The sequence below is a fragment of the Staurois parvus genome, unplaced genomic scaffold (genome assembly GCF_062004578.1).
Source record: "Staurois parvus isolate SC_StPar_1 unplaced genomic scaffold, SC_StPar_1.0 ptg000237l, whole genome shotgun sequence".
In the NCBI taxonomy this organism is placed as follows: domain Eukaryota; kingdom Metazoa; phylum Chordata; class Amphibia; order Anura; family Ranidae; genus Staurois; species Staurois parvus.
The window spans coordinates 5,493,553-5,515,440 of NW_028318033.1; the positions used below are offsets into that span (position 1 = coordinate 5,493,553).

At 42.9% G+C, this 21,888-nt stretch overlaps 1 protein-coding gene across 1 annotated transcript in view; it reads left to right on the forward strand.

Annotated features, from left to right (window-relative positions):
- The window catches only part of TTC6 (tetratricopeptide repeat domain 6), a 247,165-nt gene that overhangs the window by 188,917 nt on the left and 36,360 nt on the right, over positions 1-21,888 (forward strand). Inside the window, exon 27 of the mRNA XM_089680254.1 lies at positions 351-561. Coding sequence (XP_089536380.1) covers positions 351-561 — 211 coding nt within the window. The remainder of the gene's footprint in view (positions 1-350; positions 562-21,888) is intronic.

Consider the following 21,888-nt stretch of genomic DNA (forward strand, 5'->3'; position numbering starts at 1 on the left):
CCAAGTAGAATAAGCCACAACGAGACATTGGATTTAAGGAATCATGTATAATAATACACAATAGAGTCCCAATTTTTTTTTAAATTCAACACAAGACAACTGAGTTTTTTTGCAGCTGAATCTATTTTTCTGATCAGGCGCCAGTTAAAAAGGTAATATTACTTTAGAATAACATTTTGGGGTGTGTGCTCAGAAATCAAATGTTTGTTGATGACAAAGTGTGCTATAAAAAGCAGTGTTACATTGCAGGGACCTAACATACTGTATTTGAAAATTACTCAGTAAATGGTATCTTTTTCAAATTGCTTTCATCATTCAGAGATGTAACATTTACACACTTATTGCGACAGATTGCAGCAATATGAAGAGGCTGTTCAGGCATTTAACCAGGTGTTGCAGCTAAACCCCTTGTCTCCGGAAGGATACATTGGCCGTGGCAATGCTTACATGGAATATGGCCATAAAGAGGGATTCAGATATGCTCTGATGGATTTTGTAAAGGCTCTTCACTTGAATCCTATGTGCATTCCTGCTCGGATTTGCCTGGGTTATAATTTACAGGTAAGATATACAGTGTATCTATATGGCTGTTATTCCCTAATGTAGTCTTTTGTGAAGGCAGGTGCATTTCAAGTATCACTGTTTGCCTTATTAAAATGCACAGTATATGCTGATGTCTAACTGGAACCAATCAGATTCAAACTATAATCTGTGTAAAGCAGTCTAGGAGACAAAAAATAAAAACTTGATTGCCCCCTGTAGACATCACTTACATTTGTTTGGATAAGTCACCAATTAATTTATATGTGACATTTACAGTTTAACATAGGAAGAATAATCATTAGCTAACCGTTTAACACCATTGATGTCTCATCTAATACATCAGGAACAGGTGGGGATTATCACATGTAGAGGAGCTGGGGATAACACCAAGAGAACTATTTCTTTGATACATTATGCCCAAACACATTCAATTCCATTTTGTTTAATATCTGTCTATGCTGAAAAAGCTTTTGACAGAGTTAATTGGTGTTTCTTACATTCTATATTGTTACATGCAGACTTCCCTACTGAGTTTTTTTTTTTTAAATAATTGGCTCTATACACAACACAAAACAGGGCTGGAGTGAATGGAGCCATGTCGGCACCATTGGAGGTTAAAAATGGGACTAGACAAAGATGACAATTGTCTCCTAACTTATATATTTTGGCAATGGAGCATCTGGCAAACTCCATACGCCAAAATAATTCTATTCCGGGTATTGCAATTGGAGAGCACACACATAAGGTAGGATTGTTTGCTGCTGATTTATTGATATATTTGTCTAACCCTAGGGTAGTCCGCCCTTCTCTCGTGCAAGAATTTAACCACTTGCCTACCAGGAACTTATACCCCCTTCCTGCCCAGGCCAATTTTCAGCTTTCAGTGCTGTCACACTTTGAATGAAAATTGTGCGGTCATGCAACATTGTACCCATATGAAATTTTTATCATTTTTTTCACACAAATAGAGCTTTCTTTTGGTGGTATTTACTTGCCACTGTGTGTTTTATTTTTTGCGCTATAAACAAAAAAGAGCAAAAAAAAGCACTGTGACAGCGCGAGGAAGGTGCGGCCAATAACCGGCAACTGTATTTACCCAGTGATCTGCTGTGTCATTGGACACAGCTGATCACGTGGTAAAAGGCCACTGTTGTAACGTAACCGGACCTAGACTGCACTAGGGCATTTCCGTTAGCCTCCCGATTCCGTGTCTGAACACAGATCCACGGATACCACCGCTGGCCATACAAGAGGAGACAGCACCAGACTTGTATGAAAGACAGGAAATAGACTGCTTTATTTTAACATAGATACAAGATATATACACAGGGCAATACATCCAGTAACAGGAAACACATCAGCAGGCCGTCCCATCAGGGGGAAGGACTTCCGGAAACATTACATCCCATAATAGTTTGCTTCCAAGCAAGACACACAATAGAACAATGGGATGCACCACCTGGCAGTGAACAATGAACAACCCCCACACCAATACACAAACATTACATCCCATAATAGTTTGCTAGAACAATGGGATACAGCCGCATGGCAGTGAACAATGAACAACCCCCCACCCCAATATTAGAACATTTCACCCTGTACCCCTAACAGGCACAAGGTGACTTACACATAATAGGATCATGGGGAGCTGAGGCAGGGGTCCCCCCACCCCCAAAAGTCACTCCCATCACAACTGTGATTGGTCGTTTACCGTATCACGTGATCATCTGTGTCCATAGAACACAGCGATCACCGGCAGAGCCGGGTGTGCACCACTGGGGGCGTGTTCTGGAATGATGTCCATGGACGCCGTCCCAAGATTACACAACTGCGCTGTAGCCGTGCTTGTAGCCGTGACCTCTCCTGCACCTGTCCCCTTGGCGGCAGTGGGCAGAAGCTGAAAACCGGAAGTTGTAAACCGGAACTCGGCTTCACAATGAGGCTTGGAGCGCAGGTGCAGTCTCTTCATGCTTCATCTGTGCTCACCGCTCGCAGCCGCTCGCCACAGAGGAATTTCTCCTCGCATTTGGCGAGCAGGCGAGTGGCTTTTTCAAGCCCTGTCATAAAATATTACATTTAGCACACATATTGAATTGGTTTGATGCTTTCCACACTAAGTTGGGGGTTGCAATACAACGCGAGCACAATAACTACGTGACCCTAGTTGCCCTCTTCAGTAGTGCCCCCTCCTATAAAGTTATCCTTTTTTACACCAATGGTTTTGATGACATGGAAATGGCTTTCCAGTGATTACCATCTGTTAAATGGGCCCTATACTATACTAGGGAATCCAGAATCTCCCCCAGCATGTGAAACTGCATCTTTTTTGCACTGGCAAATAATCGAACCTTCAGACATATTTCAATGCTTACAAGGGAGGGATCTACAATCACTCTCCTAATTATTCCAAATATAGCATTCTACAATGGTGCCGAGAAGAGCTTGGATGCAATATTTCCAGTGAAAACATTTTGTTGACTTTATTGCGATTCATGAGCAATTATATCACTCACCTACTTAATATGAGCAGATATGTATTTCAAGTGAAATCCCAGCACATACACTCTCTTTTTTACATAACCTCCTTCAGTCTAACCAACAAAACAAGGAATTTCCTCCAGTGGACTTTTATGCAGCAATACACAACATCTTTCATAAAATCCTTATGTTTTTGTGCACAGAGCATAAAAGAAGTACATATATGTATGAATTAAAATCGTCACAAAAGCACCAGGAAAAAAAAACTGAGTGTAAGGCAGAGAAATATTATGTACTGTATTCTACCGATCAATCTCCAACACGTTTCAGTTGTACTTAACAATCTTCATCAGGGGCAGCAGGAGTACTTCTACAAAAATGATGAACATCAAATAATGACAAAGCATATACACAAATGAAAATCAAAACACAATAGTATAATATTGGTCCCAAGACTTGCAGAGTCACCCAAAATTACATTCAGGAGGCAGTGTTCCAGGGTCACCAGAGGGCATCCACCAGGCAGTATATCCCCACAGCCAAGCCCATAAGGGGTCACTGTATTTGATTGCTGGGGTCCCTGTAGGCCAAAACTCACAGCAGAAAGACCTATAATTGATGATACATAGTTACAATTAACCCAACCCACTATATTCATAGGTCAAAGAAAGCAATTTCATTCAAAATATTTGACCAAAATGTTTTCTTAGACCTCCAGGTACAAAGGGGGGACCCATGTGTGGTTTGAACATATAACCCCATCGATGTCCCTAGGGGGGACCCGAAAGCCGACTGGCGATTTGGCCAGCAATAATACACTAGTGTGGTGACGCAGCCACGCACGTGTGGTGCCACATCAGTAACGCACAGACCGAAATCCAAAGACGCCACAGCTGCGGCAACAGTATCGCCCTGCACACATTCAAGACAAGAAAGCTCCTAATAAAAGGGGCAACTCTACCATCATGGAGGAGCGGAACGGTATCAGGAGAGAATAAGAGCAGGCAGATGCCCAACCACCGTCGCAGGGCAGGAACACAGGGAACAGGACTCGGGTGACCCCCAAAGCAACCCGCAAATGAAAAAACCCCTCCTGAAAAGAAAAAACAAACCAAAAGTTATATTATTGTCAAATAAAGTAATAGAACAAAACATGATAACAAATAATGACAACAAGAAAACAAACAAGTATAACATAAGAGGATAGAGAAAAATGGGAAAACGCAATACACTTTAATCTGTTTTGCCAGATAAAAAACCTTTTAGAAATGGTTTATATGTGATAGTATTATTTAGGCCTGGGAAAAGGTGGCCTTTAGCCTGGAAATCCTTTCCTGTTCTAAATGAAGAAGAGATTTGCTCCCATCTCCATTCTTTAAAGGAATGTGTATTTGATCCAAATCTGTGAATTTCACCTTGGGGAATTGATAATTGTGGGAATGGGCAACATGTCTACCAATGGGAACATATAAATATTAAATTTTCATACTTTGAATGTGTTTATACATGCGACGTCAACATTCTTGTTTCATTTTACCGACATAAAAATTCACATGACAGTAAATAAACCACTCTCCTCATTTGACAATTGGTAAAGTGGCATAATTTAATGGTCTCCCCATTGGGTAGTGTTATTACTCTTCTTCCAACCATATAAGGGCAGTATGAACAGCTACCACAGGGATACATGCCTGGATACAAACAGGGTTCCTGACATTTTTTCCCCCCTAAATTCACTTTCAATTAATCTAATATTTTAAGGAGTTAGATCCCCTAACTGTGATGGATGGAATTGCACTGATAAATTGGTTAAGAGTGGGGTCATCAGTTAGAATTGAACAATGTTTCTTTAAAATCTTTCCTCTTTGAGAAGCTATTTTTATTCTCTACCAGCAAGTTTCTACAGTTGCTGCAGAGCCATTGGGGCTCATTTTTGCAGCTTACAGATTGGCTAATCCTTGGCTTAGTCTTGGAGACTGTACATGCTGTGGTGGGTCAGGGATCTGGCCATTATTTGAGCCTAGTTTTGCTTGTTAGAGGTTAATATCAGGAGCAACGACTGCACCGCTTTCTGACGCAGTCTGGCAGCAGGTGAGGGTGCAGTGCCACATTTGCCTCCATTGGACGTCTCATTGCCCTGAGAACAGACACCTTCCCCCCCACTCCACACAACCCTATCCCTCACCATGTTTCCTGGACACCATGGGTCCTGGACTGGAATGGTGAGTGTCACTGTATAGAAGTAAAGGAAGACTGGAAAATGTCCATTTGTTGATCTCCCTTAGCTAGTAAGAACCTGGATTACCTGGCTTTGAGTTTCAGGTGTCTGCTTTGGTAGAGGGCAAGGAGACTCAATGGCCTAATAGACCCTTGATGTTTCAAGAAAGGGAAGCTGTCACTATAATACTATCACATAGGGGGCTTGTTAGCCTCACATTTGTGATAGTAGTAAAGTGGAAAAAAAAGTTTAAAAAAATTACACTCAAACACTTAACCCTACCCCCAAACATATGAAGGTCACCCCCAACACACACATACATACATACATACACGCACATGTTGGGGGGTGCCTACATATGTAAAAGTTGTTTACACTACACATAGTGTAGTGTGAGTGACAATTTTGGGGCCATTTTCCCAAAAAATTGGTAATACATTGTGTTTGTGTGCACTAATAATGTTTGATTTCTTTTTTACAAAAAAAAAATGCATTTAATAAATATGTGCACTCTTATCATGTGATGTTTAAAATTGCAGCTAACACCATTTTATTCTCCAGGATCTTTGCTTTCAGAAAATGTATAATGTTTGGGGGTTTCAGCTGACCTTCTGACCTTGGATGTGCATTTTAACGTGTGCAAATAACACAAAAGCTGCCGTAATGCAGGCCATAGATGGGTCGAAAATCGGCCGATTTTTCAGCCGAAAATAAAACCGGCCGATTTTCGGATCGTTAGTGGGCTATTTGGTCGGCCGTTTTTCGGTATTTTGGCCGTTTTTTTTTTCTGTAAAGTTGGAAAAAAATCGGCCGATTTTGCCGATCGGCCGATTTTCGCGGCAATTAGTGGGCAAATCGGCCGATTTTTTGCCGATAAAAAATCTGCGCATGAGCAGTGACCTGCAAGAGGAAGACAAAAAGAAGAAAAAGAAGAAGAGGAAGAGGATGAAGAAGAGGATGAAGAAGAAGAAGTAGAAGAAGAGGAAGAAGAAGAGGATGAAGAAGAAGAAGAAGAGGATGAGGAAGAGGATGAGGAAGAAGAAGAAGAAGAGGATGAGGATGAAGAAGAGGATGAGGATGAAGAAGAAGAAGAAGAAGAGGATGAGGATGATGAAGAAGAAGAGGATGAGGATGATGAAGAAGAGGACGAGTATGAGGAAGAAGAAGAAGAGGATGAGGATGTAGAAGAAGAAGAAGAGGATGAGGATGAAGAAGAAGAAGAAGAAGAGGAGGAGGATGAGGATGAAGAAGAAGAGGATGAGGATGAAGAAGAAGAGGATGAGGATGAAGAAGAAGAAAATGAGGATGATGAAGAAGAAGAGGATGAGGATGAAGAAGAAGAAGTAGGATGAAAATAAGAAGAATTCCAGTCCAGCAAAAAGTGTCTCTGCAGAGAGCTCCGCTATTTCTGACAGTTCTCTGACAGTTCTTTGACATTTACAGCGGTTGCAACAATGTATCTATTTGTTTCCGAATAAAAACATCTGTATCCTAAATGGAAACAAATAGATACAATGTTTCAACCGCTGTAAATGTGAAGGAACTGTCAGAGAACTGTCAGAAATAGCGGAGCTCTCTGCAGGGACACTTTTTGCCAGCTGTAGAAGGGATGAAAATCGGCCAATTTTTTTTACCATTGATGGTAACGTTGGCCGCTTGAACGACCGAATTTTCGTTTTTTAAAAGAAAAATCTGCCGTTTTTCTCCCCATCTATGGCCTGCATTAGCTTATGATCAAGCAACAGTTCTGGGAGGGGAGTTTGCAGCTTAACCCCTAGGGTTTCTGGCACCTAAAGCCTGGACCATCGTCCCCTGCCAGAGTCACTACTGCCCGTCAAAGCCTCTATAAGCCCATCTGGGGTGGCCTTCTTCTTCCTTTTAAAAAAAAAAATTATTTATTGGCATGAGTCAAAATAACACAACATGGCAAAAAAGTATAAGTGGGTACAAATAGGCCATAAGGAACAGTCGTCAAACAAACAAAAATAGAAAACCATAAAACAAGAGTGTACAGAAGTCTTCACCGCAATAATAATTAGTCACTAGCACCACAAAGGCACACTTCCCAATCAAAACTACCAGAGAGATGAAAGATGCTACACATCATTAAATTCCATGTACGTTTATGCAATTACCTCACTCATTCGTTGCCAACATCCCAAGAGAAATGTACAAAGTTGTTTTTCCTCATAGATAAATGGGACTTTTAAGGCAACTCAATTCATAAAGAAAATCTTTTATTACAATTATCTAAAAAATAGTTCCATTACAAAAAACACAAGACAGTTTAAAACGATTTGTGGTGGCTAAAAACTTAGTGCAAGCTGGATGTATACATAAGTCCTCCTTAATAAAAAGAGAGAAGATGTTGATTCAGCAAAATACTCGATGGATTTCAGAACATCTGAATTCTTTCACCAATGGTAGACTAAAGGAGAAGGATGGCTGAATAGATCTACAAATACAATCTAAGATGATAAGGATCCATACATGGATTAGCCTGTCATATATTCAATGCATTACGTACCATCCAACATAAATATTAATCTACAGTATGCAGACCACCAAGGAACTAAAAACTTCTTAGTTGTTATCCGCTGATACCACCCGATGGAAGTACCGTGCTGGGTACCCCAAGTAGCAGGGGTCATGGAGATCTTACAGTTTAAAACCTATTGTGGTGGCTAAAAACATAGTGCAAGCTGGATGTATACATAAGTCCTCCTTAATAAACAGAGAGAAGATGTTGATTCAGCAAAATACTCGATGGATTTCAGAACATCTTAATTCTTTCACCAGGGGTAGACTAAAGGAGAAGGATGGCTGAATAGATCTACAAATACAATATAAGATGATAAGGATCCATATATGGATTAGCCTGTCATATTCAATGCATTATGTACCATCCAACATAAATATTAATCTATAGTATACAGATCACCAAGGAACTAAAAATGTCTTAGTTGTTATCCGCTGATACCACCAGATGGAAGCACCGTGCTGGGTACCCCAAGTAGCAGGGGTCATGGAGATCTCACACTAAGGTCACCCCACAACATGGTAGGCCATACCAGGGACTATGTTTGAAGGAAAAAATATAAATACAATTACTAAATAGATTTAATATCTGGATTCAATAAATTTCATTAAAAAAAAAAAATATATATATATATATATATATATCTAAAAAGAGCAATCTTTTTAAGATTCATGGCTCACTTAAAACTACAGACAATCAACAAATATTAAAGACTCCTACACAACAAAAAAAATGTAGAGCAGAAGGGAAAGCTAAAGTAACTGTCACAGGTAATGGCTCATAGGTAGTATTCATACAAATAGAGCCAAACATTTCCACAAGGTTAATAACAAAGGATCAGAGTGAGCGCACTAAAATCAAAAATCAGAAAAGCTGCTAGCATAAAGGATAAAACCTTAATCGTCAAAATAGATAATAAAACAAATTTGCAGCGCTTAGCATAAAATTAAAAAAAAATACAAGGCAGAAATTTGATATATAAAAGCTCTCATAAGAGATGATAGTGCATGAGGTAATAAAGTGATAAGCGGAATGGTGAATGGATGATGATGTCTAAAGTGATAATCCAGCTGGTTATGATTAACTCTTAGTTACAAACATCATCACAGTAAAAGTATATGCAAAAAATGCTAATAAATATCAGTCCAGTTAAATGATAAATGTATGAGATCCAAAAACCAACAAACTCAGGAATGCAGGTATTCACGGTGAAGACAGGATAAAGTGCAGGTGACTTCTTTGTGAAATATAAATGAAGTGTGCTTGCACTTACTAGAAGCCCAAAAATTATGCGCATATAGTGAATCTGTCAACAGTAGTCTGGATCATGGTAGTCATCAAGGATCTGGTCACAGAGGGGGTAGAGGGGGGCACCAATGGTTATTAGATGGTCTAGTAGTCTTGAGTTTATTGATCACTTTCATTGTAGAGTTAGAAATGCTACTATGTTTGGATTTGTGTTAGGGGACATAAATTTGTGAGATTTTTTTCGGAGGATGGAAGATTTAAATTCAGGCTCCTCAGCGTCTAATTGTTGGTTTAATAAAGATTCAATGTCCAAACGATTGATCAAATCGATCGCCTGTTCCTCATTTAGTAGGGTTATTAAATTGTCAGGGGCTTCATCTTGTTTATTATTAATGGGTTTCTTTTGAGAGTGCTCTTTTGAAAGCTTACCTTTGAAAAGTAGTTTGCGTGCAAAAACTTGTAGATCCTTAAGGATTTCAAACCTATTAACATTTTGGTCCGTACAAAAACTTAAACCTTTAGTCTGCATTCACACCTGAGCGTTTTGTAGCGCGAAGCTTGAAGCTCCAAAATGCTCAGGGGAAAAAAAATCTATATTACTGTATGGAGATGGTTCACATCTCCACTCCAAGTTGCCTGAAACAGAACGCCTGAAGCTCAAAGTTTTGTAGCTACTTTTGTAGCTCAATTTGGGCAGAATGTGCACGGTTTTGGTGCGTTTTTATCCGCATAGAAAATTATTCATTAATACCTAGTATTTACTTATGATTTTTTTTTTACTTATGTATTTATTTTACATGTATTTATTCATATTATTATTAAGTGTTCTTGCATGGCAAGACCACTTACTGTTATCTCACATATATATTCTTATTATTATAGCCATATTTACCACCCTAACTCCTCCCACAGTTTTTACATTACATAGACAGTAATATACCGAAACGCGCGGATTATTCCCGATTGGTGTGCTATTACTTTGTGGAACGTTTCGCCAAATGGTTCACGAAATATCGGCGTTTTTGTGGTGAAATTGGTTCTATAGAAATGAATGGCGGAATGTTCAAAACTAGAGTGGGAGCTGACAAAAGCTAGAGTGTGAGCTGAAAAATCAGGACATGATTTCTAAACTGCCATCACTCCCTCATTTTCAAGCCCACCTACACAAATCTTATACATCCCTGCTGCCACTAATAATGTCCACGGCTAAGCCACAGTCCTGATAGTTTTCACAATATGACCATTTGTTTGCAACTCACGCCGCCCATTGACATTCATTGAAACTCCACTCTAGCCACCTCAAATTTGAAGGGCAATTTCTAAACTGCGACTGTGCCTTCATTTTTAATATTTCAGAGACATACTAGGCATCAAAATGTAGGTCTGGGTCTTGTGATTCTCAATATAAAGCTCTTCGGTGTATGATTTATAATTTTTAAACTACAACCGTTTGAAGATGGCAACCGCCAGTGAAGTGAGCAAGTTGGAGCAGTTTGTTTTTAACCGCTCTTCTCTGCCCTTGCTGGAGAGTGAGTTGCCATAGGAACCCAGGTCTGTGAGCAGGCAGCAGAGTGACAAAAGCTAGAGTGTGAGCTGAAAAATAAAAGTTGAAATGCATTTCTCACTCTATCAAGCTTGCCATGTGCACTTTTTAAATTTGATCAATCAATTGGTTAGTGTAATGTTTACTATCTTTACTTACTCCAAACACTCCACACAGTTACTCTGCCCACTCCATAAAGTTACTCTGCCCAGTCCAACCTTTTCACAGTTACTCCAGCCACTCCAACCACACAACAGTTACTCAAGCCACTCCACCCAGTTACTCCGCCCACTCCAGTTGTAGACTACTGGTGGAGGCAAGAACACTTCACACAATTTCCCCAGAAATTGTAGCTTTTCTAGTTATTATTATTATTATTACTACCCTAACAATAAATAACTAAATGAGAAAATAATCCTAACCCTAACCTTAACTCTAACCCCTTATCCTAACAAAAAACAAAATAATAAAAAATTGAATAATAATAACTAAAAAAAAGAAAAACCTAGCAACAAATTATATTTTTCAAATACGTCTAAAAATGCTGTATGAAAACGCACCAAAAATGCTGAAAACCGCTACGCTCAGATGTGAAGTGTATGTTGTGAGAGATTGATTATACTAAGTTCCTGTTCTCGACCCTCTCAGTCCCATCTGTTAAATTGGCTCCTACAGTTCTTTGAAAAAGTATTCATACCCCTTGAAATTTTCCACATTTTGCCATGTTACAACCAAAACGTAAATATATTTTATTGGGATTTTATGTGATAGACCAACACAAAATGGCACATAATTGTGAAGTGAAGGAAAATCTTAAATGGTTTTCAAAATTTTTTACAAATAAATATCCGAAAAGTGTGGCGTGCATTTTTATTAAGCACCCCTGAGTCATTACTTTGTAGATCCACCTTTTGCTGAAATTACAGCTGCAAGTCTTTTTGGGTATGACTCTACCAGCTTTGCACACCTAGAGAGTGAAATTTTTGCCCATTCTTCTTTGCAAAATAGCTCTAGCTCTGTCAGATTGGATGGAGAGCATCTGTGAACAGCAATATTCAAGTCTTGCTACAGATTTTCAATTTAATTTAGGTCTGGACTTTGACTGGGCCATTCTAAACACATGAATATGTTTTGATATAAACCATTCCGTTGTAGCTCTGGCTGTATGTTTAGGGTTGTTGTCCTGCTGAAAGGTGAACCTCCGCCCCAGTTTAAAGTCTTTTGCAGACTATAACAGGTTTTCTTCTAAGATTGCCCTGTATTTGTCTCTATCCATCTTCCTATCAACTCTGACCAGCTTCCCTGTCCCTGCTGAAGAAAAGCATCCCCACACAACATGATGCTGCCACCACCATATTTCATGTTAGGGATGGTGTGTTCATGGTGATGTGCAGTGTGTCAAAGCTAACCTAACCCTGCTTTAAACTTCTCCACAACTTTATCCCTGACCTGTCTGTGTTTCTTGGCCTTCAAAAAACCACTGAGGGCTTTACAGAACAGCTGTATTTATACTGAGATTAAATTGCACACAGGTGGACTTCATTTACTAATTAGGTGACTTCTGAAGGCAACTGGCTCCACTAGATTTTAGTTAAGGGTATCAGAGTAAAGGGGTCTGAATGCAAATGCACGTACACTTTTCAGATATTTGTAGAAAAGTTTGAAAACCATTTATCATTTTCCTTCCACTTCACAAGTATGTGCCACTTTGTGTTGGTCTATCAAATAAAATCCCAATAAAATATATTTACATTTTTGGTTGTAACGTGACAAAATGTGGAAAATTTCAAGGGGTATGAATACTTTTTCAAGGCACTGTATATTTGCCCATTGTTGGGAGCTACATGGGAGCTAAAAAAAAAGTCTCAGTGGAGCTAGAGGCAGTAGCAGTAGAGGCCATAGTGTATAATTGTGAAGAATTAATTCCTACATTACTATCGTTAAAGCGTGGAAAACCCTTCACCTCCATATCGAAGAGGTCAAACACAGGGTTACAAGGGCCATGATTCACGCTAAGGTTGAAGCAGTTCTTCAAGACAAAGTGAACTTATATGAACGGCTTTGGAAACCCTGGGTAGAACATTTCTTGCCACCTGATTTCAATTATTCCTTACTCCTCCCATGCTCAGATCTGCACCGGTCTGCACCGGTCCTGGTTTCTACACAACAATAAGGCTGCACTTGCCCTCGGGGCTATTCTACTGCTCTCTATGGCTCCCCATTGTCCACTCATACCTTCTTCCCCTCCTGTTATTCCCTACCTATTCATGCTTTTCATTTATACCCTCATACTGCGCCCCTTCCCCCCCTCCTAGCCTCAGTCCTTGTTCTTTCCTGCTCTTTTATACCCTCTTTCCTCTCTCCCGATAATCTTCCCCTCTCTTAGGCACCACGCTTATTTCTAGGTTGGTCATTAACGGTATGTTTTTTATCATGTCAATCAAGGTGATCACCGCCTACTCCCTATCACCATTACATGGATGACCGCACTAGTACTGTGATCCCCTTATGTAGTGGATTGTTTCACAAAATTATACAAGCCACATTTCACACTTGCGCCTATCGGTGCCAACTCCTTATTGATCAATGTTCGTTTTTTTTTTTTTTTGGAATGTGTTTATTGGTACAGCCTCTTGTGTAAGGATAATGCTTGTCACCGCATTGGTTAAGGTTGGACACAGGACATTCCTGTACCCCTCCTAGATGTATGATGTATGTTGTATCTTTTCTACCATACGGTCTTCACCCGCTGACCCCTACACTTTGACTTTTTGATCTGTAACCCTTAATGTTGTTAAGCTGTAATACTAGCTTGTTGCCTTACAATAAAATATTTCAACAAGAATTCCTATATTGTGAGAACTAGAGATGAGCGAATCGAAGTAGGCGAAGTGGAATTCGTTTCGAATATTAGGAAAATTTCGATTCGCGTCGAATCCGAAAATAAGCAGACTTCGGATGCGCGAATCAAAATTTTTCCTAAAATGGCGGCGACATGTGCGGCGACGGAGCGGGGATGTCTGGGAAGGCGCGCAGACAAGGCGCGCTGACCCATAATGCATTCATTCATGACATGTGATTGCATTAGCCAATCAGCAGCCAGCCAGCCAGCACAGTGTAATGGTCGAGCTATAAATGGCGGCCATTTTAGAATTCTCCATTTGCCTCCAGTCATTCAACAGAGGCAGACCTGGCTGTATGCAGGGAGAGAGTTAGGGACAGAGAAACGTTACTTAGGGACACAGAAACGTTAGTTAGGGCCACAGAATCGTTACTTAGGGCCATAGAAACGTTACATAGGGCCACAGAAACGTTACATAGGGCCACAGAAACGTTACTTAGGGCCACAGAATCGTTAGTTAGGGCCACAGAAACGTTACTTAGGGACACAGAATTGTTACTCAGGGACAGACAGAATTGTTACTGAGGGATACAGAATTGTTACTGAGGGCCACAGAATCGTTACTTAGGGCCACAGAAACATTACTTAGGGCCACAGAATTGTTACTCAGGGACAGACAGAATTGTTACTGAGGGACACAGATTTGTTACTGAGGGCCACAGAATCGTTACTTAGGGCCACAGAATTGTTACTTAGGGACAGACACAGAATTGTTACTGAGGGACACAGATTTGTTACTGAGGGCCACAGAATCGTTACTTAGGGCCACAGAAACATTACTTAGGGCCACAGAATTGTTACTTAGGGAAAGACACAGAATTGTTATTGAGGGACACAGAATTGTTACTGAGGGCCACAGAACCGTTACTTAGGGCCACAGAAACGTTACTTAGGGCCACAGAATTGTTACTTAGGGACAGACACAGAATTGTTACTGAGGGACACAGATTTGTTACTGAGGGCCACAGAATCGTTACTTAGGGCCACAGAATTGTTACTTAGGGACAGACACAGAATTGTTACTGAGGGACACAGATTTGTTACTGAGGGCCACAGAATCGTTACTTAGGGCCACAGAAACGTTACTTAGGGCCACAGAAACGTTACTTAGGGCCACAGAATTGTTACTTAGGGACAGACACAGAATTGTTACTGAGGGACACAGATTTGTTACTGAGGGCCACAGAATCGTTACTTAGGGCCACAGAATTGTTACTTAGGGACAGACACAGAATTGTTACTGAGGGACACAGATTTGTTTCTGAGGGCCACAGAATCATTACTTAGGGCCACAGAAACGTTACTTAGGGCCACAGAAACGTTACTTAGGGCCACAGAATTGTTACTTAGGGACAGACACAGAATTGTTATTGAGGGACACAGAATTGTTACTGAGGGCCACAGAACCGTTACTTAGGGCCACAGAAACGTTACTTAGGGCCACAGAATTGTTACTTAGGGACAGACACAGAATTGTTACTGAGGGACACAGATTTGTTACTGAGGGCCACAGAAATGTTACTTAGGGCCACAGAAACGTTACTTAGGGCCACAGAATCGTTAGTTAGGGCCACAGAAACGTTACTTAGGGACACAGAATTGTTACTCAGGGACAGACACAGAATTGTTACTGAGGGATACAGAATTGTTACTGAGGGCCACAGAATCGTTACTTAGGGCCACAGAAACGTTAATTAGGGCCACAGAAACGTTACTTAGGGCCACAGAATTGTTACTTAGGGACAGACACAGAATTGTTATTGAGGGACACAGAATTGTTACTGAGGGCCACAGAACCGTTACTTAGGGCCACAGAAACGTTACTTAGGGCCACAGAATTGTTACTTAGGGACAGACACAGAATTGTTACTGAGGGACACAGATTTGTTACTGAGGGCCACAGAAACATTACTTAGGGCCACAGAATCGTTACTTAGGGCCACAGAAACGTTACTTAGGGCCACAGAATTGTTACTCAGGGACAGACACAGAATTGTTACTGAGGGATACAGAATTGTTACTGAGGGACACAGAACCGTTACTTAGGGCCACAGAAACGTTACTTAGGGCCACAGAATTGTTACTTAGGAACAGACACAGAATTGTTACTGGGGGACACAGATTTGTTACTGAGGGCCACAGAAACGTTACTTAGGGCCACAGAAACGTTACTTAGGGCCACAGAAACGTTACTTAGGGCCACAGAATCGTTACTTAGGGACACAGAATTGTTACTCAGGGACAGACACAGAATTGTTACTGAGGGACACAGAATTGTTACTGAGGGCCACAGAACTGTTACTGAGGGCCACAGAACTGTTACTTAGGGCCACAGAAACGTTACTTAGGGCCACAGAAACGTTACTTAGGGCCACAGAATTGTTACTTAGGGACAGACACAGAATTGTTATTGAGGGACACAGAATTGTTACTGAGGGCCACAGAACCGTTACTTAGGGCCACAGAAACGTTACTTAGGGCCACAGAATTGTTACTTAGGGACAGACACAGAATTGTTACTTAGGGACACAGATTTGTTACTGAGGGCCACAGAAACGTTACTTAGGGCCACAGAAACGTTACTTAGGGCCACAGAATCGTTAGTTAGGGCCACAGAAACGTTACTTAGGGACACAGAATTGTTACTCAGGGACAGACACAGAATTGTTACTGAGGGATACAGAATTGTTACTGAGGGCCACAGAATCGTTACTTAGGGCCACAGAAACGTTAATTAGGGCCACAGAAACGTTACTTAGGGCCACAGAATTGTTACTTAGGGACAGACACAGAATTGTTATTGAGGGACACAGAATTGTTACTGAGGGCCACAGAACCGTTACTTAGGGCCACAGAAACGTTACTTAGGGCCACAGAATTGTTACTTAGGGACAGACACAGAATTGTTACTGAGGGACACAGATTTGTTACTGAGGGCCACAGAAACGTTACTTAGGGCCACAGAAACGTTACTTAGGGCCACAGAATCGTTACTTATGGCCACAGAAACGTTACTTAGGGCCACAGAATTGTTACTCAGGGACAGACACAGAATTGTTACTGAGGGATACAGAATTGTTACTGAGGGCCACAGAACCGTTACTTAGGGCCACAGAAACGTTACTTAGGGCCACAGAATTGTTACTTAGGGACAGACACAGAATTGTTACTGAGGGACACAGATTTGTTACTGAGGGCCACAGAAATGTTACTTAGGGCCACAGAAACGTTACTTAGGGCCACAGAATCGTTAGTTAGGGCCACAGAAACGTTACTTAGGGACACAGAATTGTTACTCAGGGACAGACACAGAATTGTTACTGAGGGATACAGAATTGTTACTGAGGGCCACAGAATCGTTACTTAGGGCCACAGAAACGTTAATTAGGGCCACAGAAACGTTACTTAGGGCCACAGAATTGTTACTTAGGGACAGACACAGAATTGTTATTGAGGGACACAGAATTGTTACTGAGGGCCACAGAACCGTTACTTAGGGCCACAGAAACGTTACTTAGGGCCACAGAATTGTTACTTAGGGACAGACACAGAATTGTTACTGAGGGACACAGATTTGTTACTGAGGGCCACAGAAACATTACTTAGGGCCACAGAATCGTTACTTAGGGCCACAGAAACGTTACTTAGGGCCACAGAATTGTTACTCAGGGACAGACACAGAATTGTTACTGAGGGATACAGAATTGTTACTGAGGGACACAGAACCGTTACTTAGGGCCACAGAAACGTTACTTAGGGCCACAGAATTGTTACTTAGGAACAGACACAGAATTGTTACTGGGGGACACAGATTTGTTACTGAGGGCCACAGAAACGTTACTTAGGGCCACAGAAACGTTACTTAGGGCCACAGAAACGTTACTTAGGGCCACAGAATCGTTACTTAGGGACACAGAATTGTTACTCAGGGACAGACACAGAATTGTTACTGAGGGACACAGAATTGTTACTGAGGGCCACAGAACTGTTACTGAGGGCCACAGAACTGTTACTTAGGGCCACAGAAACGTTACTTAGGGCCACAGAAACGTTACTTAGGGCCACAGAAACGTTACTTAGGGCCACAGAATTGTTACTTAGGGACAGACACAGAATTGTTATTGAGGGACACAGAATTGTTACTGAGGGCCACAGAACCGTTACTTAGGGCCACAGAAACGTTACTTAGGGCCACAGAATTGTTACTTAGGGACAGACACAGAATTGTTACTGAGGGACACAGATTTGTTACTGAGGGCCACAGAAACGTTACTTAGGGCCACAGAAACGTTACTTAGGGCCACAGAATCGTTAGTTAGGGCCACAGAAACGTTACTTAGGGACACAGAATTGTTACTCAGGGACAGACACAGAATTGTTACTGAGGGATACAGAATTGTTACTGAGGGCCACAGAATCGTTACTTAGGGCCACAGAAACGTTAATTAGGGCCACAGAAACGTTACTTAGGGCCACAGAATTGTTACTTAGGGACAGACACAGAATTGTTATTGAGGGACACAGAATTGTTACTGAGGGCCACAGAACCGTTACTTAGGGCCACAGAAACGTTACTTAGGGCCACAGAATTGTTACTTAGGGACAGACACAGAATTGTTACTGAGGGACACAGATTTGTTACTGAGGGCCACAGAAACGTTACTTAGGGCCACAGAAACGTTACTTAGGGCCACAGAATCGTTACTTATGGCCACAGAAACGTTACTTAGGGCCACAGAATTGTTACTCAGGGACAGACACAGAATTGTTACTGAGGGATACAGAATTGTTACTGAGGGACACAGAACCGTTACTTAGGGCCACAGAAACGTTACTTAGGGCCACAGAATTGTTACTTAGGAACAGACACAGAATTGTTACTGAGGGACACAGATTTGTTACTGAGGGCCACAGAAACGTTACTGAGGGCCACAGAAACGTTACTTAGGGCCACAGAAACGTTACTTAGGGCCACAGAAACGTTACTTAGGGCCACAGAATTGTTACTTAGGGACACAGAATTGTTACTCAGGGACAGACACAGAATTGTTACTGAGGGCCACAGAACTGTTACTGAGGGCCACAGAACTGTTACTGAGGGCCACAGAACTGTTACTTAGGGCCACAGAAACGTTACTTAGGGCCACAGAAACGTTACTTAGGGCCACAGAAACGTTACTTAGGGCCACAGAATTGTTACTTAGGGACAGACACAGAATTGTTATTGAGGGACACAGAATTGTTACTGAGGGCCACAGAACCGTTACTTAGGGCCACAGAAACGTTACTTAGGGCCACAGAAACGTTACTTAGGGCCACAGAATTGTTACTTAGGGACAGACACAGAATTGTTACTGAGGGACACAGATTTGTTACTGAGGGCCACAGAATCGTTACTTAGGGCCACAGAATTGTTACTTAGGGACAGACACAGAATTGTTACTGAGGGACACAGATTTGTTACTGAGGGCCACAGAATCATTACTTAGGGCCACAGAAACGTTACTTAGGGCCACAGAATTGTTACTTAGGGACAGACACAGAATTGTTATTGAGGGACACAGAATTGTTACTGAGGGCCACAGAACCATTACTTAGGGCCACAGAAACGTTACTTAGGGCCACAGAATTGTTACTTAGGGACAGACACAGAATTGTTACTGAGGGACACAGATTTGTTACTGAGGGCCACATAAACGTTACTTAGGGCCACAGAAACGTTACTTAGGGCCACAGAATCGTTACTTAGGGCCACAGAAACGTTACTTAGGGCCACAGAAACGTTACTTAGGGCCACAGAATTGTTACTCAGGGACAGACACAGAATTGTTACTCAGGGATACAGAATTGTTACTGAGGGACACAGAAACGTTACTTAGGGCCACAGAAACGTTACTTAGGGCCACAGAAACGTTACTTAGGGCCACAGAATTGTTACTTAGGGACAGACACAGAATTGTTACTGAGGGACACAGAATTGTTACTGAGGGCCACAGAACCGTTACTTAGGGCCACAGAAACGTTACTTAGGGACACAGATTTGTTACTCAGGGACAGACACAGAATTGTTACTGAGGGACACAGAATTGTTACTGAGGGACACAGAATTGTTACTGAGGGACACAGAATTGTTACTGAGGGCCACAGAACTGTTACTTAGCGCCACAGAAACGTTACTCAGGGACACAGAATTGTTACTCAGGGACAGACACAGAATTGTCACTCAGGGACAGACACAGAATTGTTACTCAGGGACACAGAATCGTTTAATTAAAGAGTATGTCAGACAACATGCAGAGGAGTGGCAGAGGAGGCAATGTTTTAGGAGTGAGCAGACGTGGCATCAGAGGAAGGGGTCGAGGCAGCACTATTCGCAGCCAGAGGCCAGTGCTCCCGGTGTCATCCAGCGGTCGTGTCTCCACCGACAACCCTGCCGTCATCGATTGGTTGGCTCGGTCGTCTTCCTCTTCCCAGGTCACCTCTGACACCTACAGCCAACGGTCGGTGGGTACGTCAGACACAACCGTTAGTTGGCATGGCCCGGGAGCAAGCCCACTGAAATCACGTGTCCTCTACCTGCCCCTGTCCTTTGGTGTTCCCTCACCAAGCGAAGTATCGCATGCTGTGGGCTCAGCCCCACTGTACAGTGAGGAAGAGCTAACAGAGGGCGGTCAGGAACGGGGGGAGACATCCGCCTCTTCAGCAGCCAGGCGAAGAAGTAGTGGCGAGGAGAGTGGCTCGGTAGCCGGTCTAGAGACAGGTCTGTCTCCTGACCCACACGCAGCCGAGGGGGCTAGTAGTGAGGCGGAGACCCTAATTGATGATGATGAGGCTGATCGCACTTGGCAGCCTCGTCGTCATCAGGCTATTGCTTCCGCATCATCAGGAGAAGAGGGTGGCAGCTTGGCAGCGAGCAAAACAGTCGGTGGGTTGCCCAGGAGGCAGCAGGGTCGCAGCAGTGTCAGTGGAGGCAAACGGCCACGGAGTACAGCACCAGCTCCACTGCAGCCTACCACCACGGCCAGTAGTGGTGCCGGCGTGCACGGAGGAAGCAGCAGTCAGCCAGTGAGGAGTATCGGGGGCAAAGTTTCCTACTCGGCGGTGTGGCAATTTTTTGTCAAGCCGCCCGAGGAAGTAAACGTAGCCGTATGTCGACTATGTGGCCAGAAAGTCAAGCGTGGCCAGGGGGCCCATGTTGGGACTACAGCGTTGCGGCAGCATATGCAGCGTCGCCATTTGGTGGCCTGGGAAAACCGTGATAAAGATACGGCGGTTCTGTCCGCCCCAGCCCCCGCTCCATCACCCGCTCCGTTACTTGCTCCGTCACCCGACGTCAATCGCCCTCTATCAGCCAGTCAAGGCTCCAACACCTCTGCTGAGGGGAGTTGTCGCTCGTTGCCATCTTCCGCTCGTTCAGATGCTCCTTCTCCTGCTACTCCTCTTCACGGATTCCGTCAGCAGTCTTTCTTGGAATCCGTTTCCAAGAGACAACAGTTTGCGAGCACGCACCCGACGGTGCAAAAGCTGAACGTCCTCCTGTCCAAGTTGCTGGTGCTGCAGTCCCTCCCTTTCCAAGTGGTGGACTCAGCACCTTTCCGAGAAATGATGGCTTGTGCCGCGCCGCGGTGGAGAGTGCCAAGCCGTCATTTCTTCGCCAAAAAGGCAGTGCCAGCCCTGCATTCACATGTAGAAGAGATGGTGGGCCAGTCTTTGAGCATGTCGGTCTCTGCCAAAGTGCACGGCAGCGCCGACGTGTGGAGCTGTAACTACGGTCAGGGACAGTACATGTCATTTACGGCCCACTGGGTGAACGTGGTGCCGTCACAGCCGCACCAGCAACTTGGACAGGTCACGCCGCTTTTGCCTCCACGTTTGCACGTCCTTGGTCCACAAAAGATGTCCGCCTCTACCACCTCTTCTTCCGCCGTGTCCTCAGCCGCCACCCCCGTGCCAAGTCCCATTACCCGACCGGCATATCACATGTGCAGGGCGCAACGGTGTCACGCTGTGCTGCACCTGGTATGCCTTGGCGAACGTAGTCACACAGGGGAGGAACTTCTGAGTGTAATGAACAGAGAAATCGACAGATGGCTGTCTCCGCGCAAACTGAAAATCGGAACCATGTTGACCGACAACGGAAAGAACATGGTGTCTGCTTTGCGTCAAGGAAGGTTGTGCCATGCGCCATGCATGGCTCACGTGTTCAATCTGGTTGTCAAGCGGTTCCTAAAATCCACCATCCCACTGCAAGACATCCTTAAAATGTCACGTAAACTTTGCATGCATTTCAGCCATTCCTACACCGCAAAGCACACCCTCCTTGAGCTGCAGCGGCAGAACGGAATTCCACAGCATCGCCTGATCTGCGACGTTGCAACAAGGTGTAATTCAACCCTACACATGTTAGACCGCCTTTA